Genomic DNA, 12,500 nt, shown 5'->3' with positions numbered 1-12,500 from the left:
GGAATGAACAACAACCTGTAAATGTTGTGGCTGTGGAAGCAAATTCTCCAGCTGAGCAAGCAAATGGTCAACTCACTCCTGACGCGATTGCTTTAACTGGGCCTCCTTCATACCTAGATGTACGCGGTATACCCGAGTTACCTCCACCAAGTTATGAAGAAGCCATGAAGTCATCAACTGAGAATCTCTCCCAAGGAGCAGAACCACGTCGTATTTAACTCGACTCGTGACAAACAAGTTTGTTTTTTTTATCGTTTAAGAGAAATGACTACTTGCATGGGAGTTAACCTCTAGCTTGAGAACAAACAATTCGCCTTATGTAAAGGAATCCAAGTGGCCCTCAGATTCCAGATTCCAGATCCCAGCCCATGGTAAGTATTGTTAGGTGTCTCTTTATCTTTTCCTAATGTTGTGTCTTGCAAGTTTACTCTTGATAAAGACAGTTACGATTGCGAACAGCCTATTATGTACAAAGTCGTATTAAAGTGCTACTATGATCAAAAAATCATTTTCTTTTTTTCTTCAGATTTTGAAAGCATGCTCAATGATTGGCAAAATTTTGAGCTTTGATTATTATCCCAAGGCTGTTTATCTTCAGTAAGGTTTGGATTTCATGGTCCGCCATTTTACTCACGTTCAAAACTGACCGATTGGACCTCAGGGGGTTGGATCTAGGGAAAAGTGACGTCATTTACTCACTAATTTCAGCTTGTAAACGAAACTTATTTTATATGCAAAGTACGAGTTTAAAAATCTGAAAGCCCAAAACTCCTGTGCTGCATATTAATTCAGCTGCGTATACACGCATTGCATTCTTCAACCAGTTAGTCTTTGGCATCATTTTCTCCTCGACCCAGCTCTCTCAAGATTCTTAAGTTAGTAATGGCGGACCAATAAATAAGAAAATTCCAGTTAAAATAAACAGGTGTCTTTTTAAAATCAGAACTTAAAGCTTGGGTCACTTACTGTTTAGTTAAAATAGTTTTGAAATCCAAAGAAAAAGAAGAATATTATTTTTTGGTCATTGTAGCACTTTAACTAATAAAAGCTTGGGGCACCTGTAATGAGAAGGGCTGTGTTCATTAATGACATGCAAATTATTTTATTTTCAGTCAATGAACATGTGCATAAAATTAATGTTGAACAAAAATTTGTTATAGTATTTACCTATTAAGATAAGTACTGACAGAGCGCAAAAACCGCTAGACATGCGCACTAGAATCACACTTGTGTTGCCGCCATTCCATTTTCAAAATGGCGGACGACAAATCAAAATCTACCACGGCATTGTGGAGGCTGTCACACCGCTGGCGTTCCTCTGAGAAAATTTGCAAAAACATGATCTGAATCTGCCATCATTCAACGATGCTTCAGAGCCGTCAGGGAAGAGATCGGACCAAAACCAGTTCGCCTAAAGCAATAGAATTTTTGACCAGCTTTGAAGCTTCATTTGACGTTTGTTGTTTAGAGTTTTGCGTTTCTTAAGGTGGTCGGTTACTCTTTAAGCTCAGAACAGAGATATGTTGGAGGTAAATTGTTTTCGCGAAACATATCAAATATGACTTTTTTTTTGTTGATATGAAAATTTTTGAGAGGTGTTTAAAGGTGGAATTCCAATTTCATACACCAAGAGAGACTCTTTCAAATCGAAGTTTGAAGAGAAGCAGGTTTTTTACCGCTAGTGTTCATCTTCACAGTTGTAACTGGTTTTACACAGAAAAGCGAAGTCCAGTGCCTTATACTTTCACGCCACACGATATAGTTTGTGAGGTTTGGGGGTCGTAAGTTGTCCTGAAATGCAGATAACGTACATGTATGTTTTTAACTTAGAGTTAATATCTTGTCGACATTGTTCATGTAATACAATGTTTTTCTCGCTTTATAAGCCAAGGATATGGAGCGGCTGCCTGTTATATTTAAAACAGCGGCAAATATTGACAACAAACCCTGTTATTTTTTTCCCTTTAACAACGTTCATTGCAGCTATGTTTTGTGTAACTAAAAATAAAATATGTCAACTGTCACATCTGACTGCTGGGGGATTGTGTGCTTTTTCAAGTTTATGGGACTCTTTGCAAAGGGCGAGTTTTTTCAACAAAGTAAGCAGCTTTTTCCGTTTAGAGACTGAAAATGTCAGCAAAGGTGCTCTAGTTCAATGTGCAAAGCGCTTTTTTTGGCTTTTGACGCCAGCAAAACAGTTCACCACACTAGAAAACTTTTATTCGAGGGCCACTTGCTACTGGCTCACAAAGACTACAGAATTTGCCACATGGATGAATACATTTCACCAATGAAGGTGAGTGATGGAATAACATTACAATAGTTGCAATAATAATCTGCCCTGAATTGAATTTCCCCTACCCCTCAATATAGATTCTACGCCCCCTTCTTTGTCAGTGCCAAAAATCTGCCAAGAGAACTGAAGCACTAAGTTACACAGAATTAGTCAGACAGGTAGAAAACCCTCAAGGATCAAAAGCAGGAGCTGCATATTAAGCAGAGAAAAGTCGAGAACCAAAACAAAAACTTTCACAAAAAAACATGAAGGTAAGTATTTGGGTTTAGCTCATCACGACAATGACATGCCAATGCCTTTGCAGTACTAACCCCCCCCCCCCCTCTCCCCTTTACCAAGACACACACACCACTGACAGCAGTACACTGCTTAGCATTATATTGAGCGCCACTAAACATGTTTCATTTCATATTATTATTTACATGCACAGAACAAACTGCATTGAACACAATGCACAACCCCATAAATTTCTCAAATTGCTTTTGGCCTATTACAAGACCTGTGAGTAAAACCACACCAAAAAGTTACCTCACTATAATAAGGTAAAACAGATATCATTTTCATAATGGTTATGCTTTACAATGTAGCTGTGTCACCAAACACCCATGGTCAATAATTTTGCTATTATCCCAACAGTAAACACTTAATGACTGGTCCCGAGGGAAACAGTTCATTTTGTTTCCCTAAAAATTTCAATGTTCCCCTGAGGCACAGACGAGGGAAACAAAATGAACTGTTTCGTGAGAGACCAGTCATTAAGTGATTTGTTATACATGTATAGCACAAATAGGAAAACGTGCAATGGGAACAGCAACGGTGGTCGTCGGTCAACATTTGCGGGCAACAGTGCACTGTTACCCTCTGACGTCATAGATTTTGCACTGTTACCCGCTCAGAGACTTTTTGAACGGCAAAAGTGTTTTTGTTAGATGTCATGTGACCTTGAAGTAACCAATGAGAGCATGTGCTGCTGGGGGCAAAAACAGTTATATAACAAAAATAATTATTATTCAACATAACACACTTTTGCTGGAAAAACAAGATCAGCAACACAAATCAAATGTTGAATTGAGAGAAGAAAATGTTGTGCTTCACAAAAGAGGACAAAGTTATAGAGACAACACAGTTTTCAAGAAAAATATTGGACTGACATAAAAATTAATACCATGCACATGTAACCCTGTGAAAAAGCACCCCAAATGCCTAAATTTCCAATATAGGTTTTAGTCAGAACAAACTTTTCCTTATCACAGACTAAATTCTTATGGTCGTTAATTTTCTTTCTAGTGCAAATAATATTGAACAAAGCAAATAGTGTATTGTAATAATCAACTGATGTATGTTTAGTATTTTTTCCTTTCATTTTCCCGAATTCGTTCTCCACCTATATATATCTGTTTGGGTCAAGTTAGCAGAAAATTGGGGAATCCACTCAAAAGAGACACTTGTAATACCACTGGCAGTACTAAATCCTAACATTACTCAACAACAATGACAATATTATTTGTTTTCCTTTAATATGTGTTTTACAACTAAAGGAGACACTGCATTTAGCTCTCTTGTGCACCATACAATTTCACAAGTCACTAGTCAACTACTAAACAAAAGGAGGAAAGAACTTATATGATCCAGACAAAACGGGAAATTTTGGTGGTGAACATTCTCCAGACCTGTTTGAAAATATCTTCCATGCCACAATGTATTTACAATAATGAAAAGGGTTTTCCGTGAACCAAGAAAGCTAATCTGCAGAGAGTAAAAGTAGGTTGCTGTACTACTGCACAACTTCAGTTTCTTCATAAATCAGGTATGGCTACCATTTCCTACAAACAAAAACAATGATAAAACCATTACTGGTACACAGAAAGTGAATAATGACAGGGTAAGCACAAGGGGAAAGATAATACCTTACATTATGACATTTTGAACCCCGGATACTGTGTTTTTAGCTTTGTGATTGGTTCACTCACTCTCAGTTAACACCTCTTAGTATGACATAATATGGAAACTGATTGCGTCAAGTGTTACCATGCTGGAAACTGATTGGCTTTAAATTTGTCCAAGTGTTAAGAATCAAATGAAAATTTAATAAAACAATAATCAATGGATATGATTGAGTGGTTGATCTCATATCAACATGCACTCATGGAATTATAATAATATTATTGTTCATTATTGTCTTGTGCTATAAGAATTATATGCTTATTAGTATAATTACTAAAAGTTCTCTGCGCTGATTGGTTGTCATTGAGATGATTATTATTACGTGATAATCACCCAAGCGGTTTTTCAAAAAAGCCACAAGCTGTTTTGTTGAGGTGACAGACGAATAAATTAATTGTTTTAAAGAAAATGTGTATTATTCAAATAATCAACTATGTAATAGGCGATTTGCATGATGGCATCATTTACTAAGAAATTGAGTTGCTCCTATTGTCGGGCAAATTTAAATTATTGTTTCCGATATTCCCTCAGACTTTATGAATGTTGGTGAATAAAAACCTCAACTTCATCTTGGTTTTTATTAACCGATATTCACCTTGCCTTCGGCGAAACAATAATTGTTAATAATTATTATTTGGTGTTCATACCAATTTTTAGTGTTAAAGAATTTTCAGTCAGGGGTACGCATCTAACTAAAGCTGTAAGGCTTATTATTATTATTATTATTATTATTATTATTATTATTATTATTATATAATGTACCTGAAGTGTTTGCATCCTTCCAAAGCTTTGCTGCACATGTGTTTTTGTAGCCGTTTTGATACAAGAGGACGCATTGCTACTTGACATGCAGACTTGTGAAGTAATCAATCGTGTGTCCTCGACCATTGATTTCTCTCCGATCTTGAAAAAAAATTCCTCTGGCACCCAGGGTATGAGTCGTCTAACTTTCCACAAAATTTGACAAATGCTAGAGTGTTATTCTCCACTTCGATCGATCACTGTCTCGATCACTTCGAATCTATAGAGTTTGCGCAGGCGTATTTACGCGAAAAAAGCCATTTTACGTCATTATTCTCTAGCCAATCAGCAGTTTTTGCGCTCTGTCATAAATACTGAGGTGAACTCTTTTTGCATATGTGAGAAAACTAATACTACTACTACTACTACTACTACTACTACTACTACTACTACTACTAATAATAATAATAATAATAAAAATAATAATAATAATAATAATAATGACTTGAGTGTTCAAAAATAGAGGATAAATCTCTGCATGAAAACTTGTCTTGCTATTTAACAATTAGACCCATAGCCCGCAATACTGGTCAATAGTCCTTGAGGGCAAAGGGTCTAATTGTTTTAGTGTCACCCAACTAGTCGGACAGAAAAGGCAATAATGAAGTTAGCAAATGTAAGTTGAAAATATATTTATTTGGGAATAAAACGAAAAAAAGCGTCACGCTATTCGCTACTTGAGGACTCTTAGTAATAGTCCTCTAGTAGCGTAGGGAATCAAAATGCAGTATTTGCTTTAGTCCACTAGTTGGGTGATACTAAAACAAGATATCAATGTTGATATTAGCACTTCAAGTGTAGGTAATCCCAATGGCAAACATCTTTACCAAAAAGATTTCAATTTTTACAGGTGTATGTGTCAAGATACAAAACGTTGGTGAGGCATCCATTCTTTGTATGTTCTTTGGCTGTGACAGACATGTGTCATTAATTTTGTAAACTGCTTACCAATATTAATTCGGAATTACAAAGCAAGTCATAATTAATGAAAGGAATAAACTCATTTCCCTTACTTGCTTTGTTGTGAAACAAGTAACATTAAAAATAGAATTTTGAGCAGAAAAATGTTTGCCATTGGTGGGGAGATGAAAATAATTTAAGGATTTCAAAAAAAGGAAAATAATGATTGTTGCATTTTTTGCCTACTTTTCCAGTGAAGCTAGTGAAGCTAGTGTACTCATTATTGTGTAAGTAATTCATATGAAGGATTTTTATCTTCAAGATAAGATTTTCAAGGAATGGAATGGATTCCATTATTTCATAATATTTTCAGTTAAAACTCTTAATTTACACAATAGCTCCAGTCACTCAGAGTTCCTATTTTGAGCAGTAAATTCAAACGTGTATATAACATTCATTCTGTTATTGGAGAATGTTTTTTGTTTGGGTTGAGAGTGTTTTCCACATTTACTCCCAAGTGGATGTATGTACAGTTTACCTTAACTAGTATAAATTAATGCATTTACATATTTATCATACAAATAGAAATAGTTCACTAGAGCAAGATCTTTTTTGTCAAATGTTAATTTGACCAAACCTCTCTCAGTCCAGTCACAAAACAAAGTCATACTTGTAAGGTCTTCTTATCTTTAAGAGCCTAGGTCGATGTGAAGAGAAAGAAAGCATGAGTTGTCCTATTTAGACACCCTTATTTAAATCTCTTTATTTTTACCAAACCAGAAAAAAACATTTTTTTGAGCAACTTTTTCACTTTTATACACTCATTGACATTTTCTTGCTTCTGAGAATTTCACTTATCTTTCAAGAGCCTTGGTTGATGTGCTGGTTTCCCTATTGAATATCTTTAGGGGGAGATCTATAATTGGCATCAATCGGATTCTGCTCTGCTTTATTTGGGAAAGTGACACTGGATTCATGTATACTTAGGAATGGATCATAATAAATTATTTTTATTATTATTCATTTAGTTGTTTATTTAACATTTGTATTAGTACTTTTTTCAATATTTACCGGCCTGGCCTGAAAGCAGCCTCCTCGGAAACGCCTCTTATCCTGCCCTGTCAAGGCTGACTTTGCACTCTCCAGTCTGTTGCCAGGCCAATCTTCGTCTTCCCGTGCCCTGGAGAATCTCCCCTCGCTCGCTCTGGACGGGTGGATGAACTTGCCAGTGGGGCCGACCTTTGTTTACCTCTGGATCATTCTGATGTACTACTCTTGGCTCCTGCACAAATATTTCCTTAGCAAGTTATTGCCGCTAATCTACAAACTGCTGAATTAAAATGAAATAAAACAATAGGGAAAATATCGTTGACGTCACCTACTGTCATGAACGTACCAACTAGAGCCTCATTGGCTGTCGAAACAAAGGGTCTTTTGTTCCTGTGGTTGGCATATTTGAGTAACAAAAGCAATGTTTGTAAACAGATATCTTCCCTATAAAGGCAATTAAGAAAGTCATATCAGCTCTTGTAGAATAGTCCCTAGTCACGTGGGTGTTTAGGAAATACCCATTTCCTTTGTTCCCAGGGTCTCTTGCTGTCTGCCCTCCTTGGGACAGGAACGAATGTCGCAATAGGCCAATTCGTTCTCGAGTGGCAGGTTATTTTTTGAAGCTATTGTCATAAATCGTGAGCCATAACGATCAAAAGATACCTCGACAGCTAAAAATATAGAATTTTTTTTTGCGATCACCTCAAGTTGGAACAAGGTCCTTGTGAGTAACTAGTAAAAGAGAACACTTCCTCATTGGGGAATGTGTGACGTGTGGCTCATGTCTATCATCTTCTGGCTCTGGGTGATTTGAGGGCAAATAGTTTGTTTATGGAGATAGAAAATGGAAACACCCTTAATGCCCGGTTATCGATAAGTAAACTCCTCCCAGTCACGTCCCTTTTCTCTAACTTTTAATGAACTCTCCTTGAATTTGGTACACGGAGCAGTCGTGTGTTTCCAATCATGTAACTTGAATGTCTTAGGATTTTTCTAGGTCAACTGTCAGAAAACCAAACAGGAACATTTAGTTAAACAGTTTGTTTTCGAAAACAAATGGAAATGTGGGGAAATACTAGTAATGTTTTGTCTGAAAAAATGAAAACATTGTGTTGTTTACTTCACGCGATATTACGGATATGTGGCATACCTTCCAACCATCAGTGCTACTCACAAGAATCAAGGAAATTTAATCCCATCGCCACAAAAATCTTTTGAATGGAGATGGGATTCGATCGTCTCGTTCGAGAAGCGCACAAGCTCACACGCAGAGTAACTTGTTGTCTAGCTGTTGATGCGTGTTATTGATATATTGTTAACGCAGTATTTATAGGATCGTGACATTAAATATTTGTATTTGATAATAATGTTGAGGAAATTTTGAAACGTTGTTGTTCTCTGATTATTTCTTTAAGTCTGAAGGAACGATGAGACGTGACTTTTTAAAGTTTTTGAATTGAAATGCAACACGCGACAAAATATGTTTTCTTTTAAAATGTTTCGAAAATGTGCGTGCTTTGAGATGCTCACGTGAAGCACGTCACGAATGCATCGATTATGAGTTTCACAATCTTTGGCTCATCGCAATATAAAGTTTGCTTCCCTTTTTCAATTTGGCGACCGAAAATGACTGTACACTCAACCTAACATTAGCACGCTATTCAAGACTCTCATTGAAGAATATCGACTCGTTTCCACAGTTGAACAGTACTGATTGATGAGTCTATTGTTATTTGCATATCTATTATCTCCAGCTATTAACACCTGCGCGACGTAAAAACCGCTACTTGTCGCGCTGTAGTGTGTAAAGTGAGCAAAGAGCACGCGTGTGTTTACCAATTCGAATAATATCTCAATGCCGATAACTCAGCGATGGACTTTTCAATATTACAAAATGATGGTTACCATCGAGGCAACAGCCTTAGCGCTCCTGTTGACTTTGAGCAGAGCCAGATCGGGCTTGTATTTAAATTGCTCTGAGGTTGGCAAGTGTGCGAACCAAAAAGCATGTTGTGGTCCCGTTTGTGTGGCTGTAGGTAATTGTAACGACGAGTGCGCAAACGACAGTGACTGTACTTATGGCTCGCGGAGAGTGAGTTGCGTTGGCGGTTATTGCGAGTGTTCACTGCGTTATTCTTGTAACAATGAATCAATTGTGAAAGGAAATGGTGCGTCGAAATTGTGTAAAAGCGATTCAGACTGTTCGCGTTTGAATGCGCAATGTCGTAACGAAACATGCAAGACTGACGTTCTGAATCCTCTAAATCCAGCTCTTCTTGCAATTGTTACAATTTTTGGCGTTCTTATGTTCTCGTGTATGTTCTGCTGTTGCCTCAGTAGGATGAAAAGCGAACGACGGTCGATGAAGTCTCGCGAGGCCAAAGGCAAGTTAAAAAGCTTAGGTATAGAACCAGCTCTCATCGCAAATGAGAAGTCGTCGCCACTGTTAAAAGCGAAGAGTCAAAGTACTGCATTGCAAGACATTTCTAAATCGTCTGAGAATGCGAAAACTAATGCCTTGTCGCACCAAAGTATGCTTATTTCTGTTCTCATCGAGACTGGTTTACCTCCCATTAACGAAGAAGATGAAGATGAAGAAGAAAAAGAAAAAGAGTGAGAAGGGAAAGAAGTATTGAGTCTGAACAGCTGTGTTTATTTCGGTGAAATACAATATTGCTGCGCGTCGGAAAGAAGTGAAAAGCCTCTTCATTTGTTGCCTTCAATAGTAAACTACAGTTGACTTCAATGGGATGCGGCAATAAAAAGAGGAAGTTTCTGCCGATTATGAATCAAAGATTCTCAGTGACATTTTATTGCAACAATAACTGATGGTTAATTTTGTAGATTTTGGCTTGCGGAAAGACAGGTGAAACGCCGAAACAGAGTTTTGTCTATCATCTGATCGCCGAGGAAATACGTATACCTCAAATACACCACTAACTATGAATACACTAAACGCAATTTCAAAACTCGGGTTGGAAATAATTATTTCATCTTTCATATTTCAAAACTCCCCATATTATGGAGGCGAAAAACTAGCTTTATCGACACAATAAAAAAATTTGAATCGCAATTCAGTAATCGAAGCTTTTTCATTTTTGCCTGAGTTTTTACAGGCTAACTGAAAAGTTATTCCGTTGGTGAGAATCATTTTGACGTCGGAGAAAAAGTAACGTCATTCCGTTTAAGAAATATTTGTGCTTCTATTCCTACCATTTTTAAAGCCTTGTTAAGTCTTTGGATTACCGAGGCAGTCGCCGGTTGCATAGGAGATCAGCTGGCAATCTTGTGATTAAAATATAAAAAAAAAACAAAGCCGCCATAAAAGATTTAAAACATTGACTATAACTGATGGTTAAAAATCACCTATACAGCACAAACGCCAAACGCATTAGTCAATCTGCAAAAGAGACTTTTGGGCCACTGGTGAGTCCCAGTTGAAAAAAATAAATAACAAGAATAATCAATTCAGACCGTCGAGACCTCTCACCAGTAGGGAGCTTACGAAACGACGACGCCGACGGCAACGACGACGCTACAAAACAATAGGTTCAGTAGTGAGCAAAAAGAATGGCTCTGAACGCTCTGCACGTGCGTTTTACATTTTGGTACATTTTCTTTGCCGTCATCTCCTAAATGATGACGTGAAATAACCAAATTCAAGGTTCTGTGGAGGACGTTTGCACATGACGATGAATTTTCAGTTCTCTCTACGCTTCCAACTCACTCATACCAGTTTAACTCCTCGACAGTTACAGCTACACATTTTTAACGCGAAACGACATGAAATAGTTTCGTAGTGAAATGAATAACCCGAACTCGCATTTTAAAATGAAGACCTTTTTGCCGTCGCCGTCCTCGTTTCGTAAGCTGCCTAATATCGGAGCCAACAGCAGCAATGTTTTGTTGAGGAAATGTCAGATCTTCTGCATGATTCTTTTTTTTTTCAATACATTTGGTGCCTGCGAAGTCAACTTTAGAAAAGGAAGCTAAAGGAATGATTTCTCGTTACAGGCAGTTACTAGTGAACGGTAAAAAAAGCGAAATTTGATAAATTTTATTACTTTGAGAAGTAACACCATCCGCTTATTCTGAAGTAAATTTTGTCAGTCAAAGCCGTTAACCATATTGGTAGACGGTCCAAAATCATAGTCAGGCTCCTGTATTGTCTGTATTGCTTTACTTTAAGTAAAGAGTGGTCGCATGAATGGTGATTTATATTTCGTTGATTAATTCCCACAGACTTTTCAATATAAAACGATTGAAACGAAAAACCCAAACCACTGGTCTTATAATCTTAAAACTGATGCTATTTCATAGCGTCAGTACGAAATTAAATATGCGCTTTGATATTGGCAAAAAATTACGGTCGCCCAAATTTAGGCAACTGAAAACCACAGTTTTTTGTCAATAGACCACGGTCGATGAATGAATCAAGCTTTAGTTTTGAAAACTTCACGAGTTCCATGTGACAGGACGCTAACGATTTTAACACCGATAAATTCAGTTGTCTAAATATTGAATTAATATCTATTTAGCAAGTGGAGTATCTTGTGTGACATAACAAATAAACAATATCATCACTTTCACACGAAAGAGTTGTTGGTCGTTTCATTTTGTTATGGAAATATTAAACGTGTTAAAATCAATGGCGTCCACCGATTAAGTGGATAGATATTTTCACTTTGCATTGATAATTTGCTCTCCAAAAAAGCTCCCAAGAAAGCAGTATAAAACAAAATTGTGTAAAATATAAAATTTTTTCAACTCCGGAAGGGCCACTATATCCTTCTTGCGAATCAAGTGCGTCGCCGGGCAATTTGAATATTTCTCCAGAAAGGCCGGAAACGAGGATCCATTGAAGATACGAGGCGTGTAACAATACACGCCTTTCAAAGTGGCCGGGTATTTGGAGAGTGAGATGGACTGGGCTCTAATCTAGTGTCAAGCTTTGCATGTTTCATTTCGTACGTAAGTCTGCAATAGGGTTTAAAGATTATGCCCAGCAGAGCTATTTTGTTATCGCTAACGCTTTTGGCACTTCTTCAGAATATTTCAAAGGTTCAATATTTTGTATTTGCTGCTTGCACTCAAGACTTGGAATGCAGACGAAATTTTTCGGCGATCGTTGAAGTAATTTGTTGTTCAGGCTCTTGTAAGCCATTGTCGAATTGTCCTGGCGGTTGCGTTTCCGACGAGACATGCAGCGATGGGCTGATATGTTTCCTCCATCGCTGTCAAAAGAGAGACATCGAGCTTCCATTTTATTGTGAGGTCAATGAAGACTGTTCGGAAGGAGAAGAATGCGAATCCGGGCGATGCAAACCTTCACCTCGTCCAGTGAACGATGACGATGCTAACAACCTTCATGTTAAATTAAATCTCGGTTCCAGTGTTGTTGTTATAACCGCAGCAGTCTTTGGTTGTTTGATCTCCTTCGCTTTCGTTGGCTACTGCTCGTACCTCGGTGTAAAACGATATCGATCAAGAAGATTTTCACGAGGAAATT

At 37.5% G+C, this 12,500-nt stretch overlaps 1 protein-coding gene and 2 long non-coding RNA genes across 4 annotated transcripts in view; 2 read left to right on the top strand and 1 right to left on the bottom strand.

Moving 5' to 3' along the window:
* The first annotated feature begins 217 nt into the window (after positions 1–217).
* Positions 218–6,960, top strand: LOC137971021 (uncharacterized). Its single transcript, XR_011116904.1, has 2 exons — positions 218–371; positions 5,892–6,960. It is a non-coding gene; the product is annotated as an uncharacterized lncRNA (long non-coding RNA).
* Positions 6,961–7,051: 91 nt separating this feature from the next.
* LOC137971020 (uncharacterized) lies at positions 7,052–8,316 on the bottom strand. Its single transcript, XR_011116903.1, has 3 exons — positions 8,142–8,316; positions 7,338–7,435; positions 7,052–7,223 (listed from the first exon to the last, which is right to left on the bottom strand). It is a non-coding gene; the product is annotated as an uncharacterized lncRNA (long non-coding RNA).
* Positions 8,317–11,922: 3,606 nt separating this feature from the next.
* The window catches only part of LOC137971019 (uncharacterized), a 64,126-nt gene continuing 63,548 nt past the window's right edge, over positions 11,923–12,500 (top strand). For both annotated transcript variants that reach the window (XM_068817712.1, XM_068817711.1), the window contains exon 1: positions 11,923–12,500. This exon is cut by the window's right edge and continues 252 nt beyond it. In XM_068817712.1, the coding sequence (XP_068673813.1) occupies positions 11,990–12,500 (511 nt within the window). In that variant the 5' untranslated portion in view covers positions 11,923–11,989.

Source organism: Montipora foliosa, chromosome 9, assembly GCF_036669935.1.
Source record: "Montipora foliosa isolate CH-2021 chromosome 9, ASM3666993v2, whole genome shotgun sequence".
NCBI lineage: Eukaryota > Metazoa > Cnidaria > Anthozoa > Scleractinia > Acroporidae > Montipora > Montipora foliosa.
Note: the sequence above shows the minus strand (reverse complement) of the source record. Positions and strands in the feature narration are given on the sequence as shown.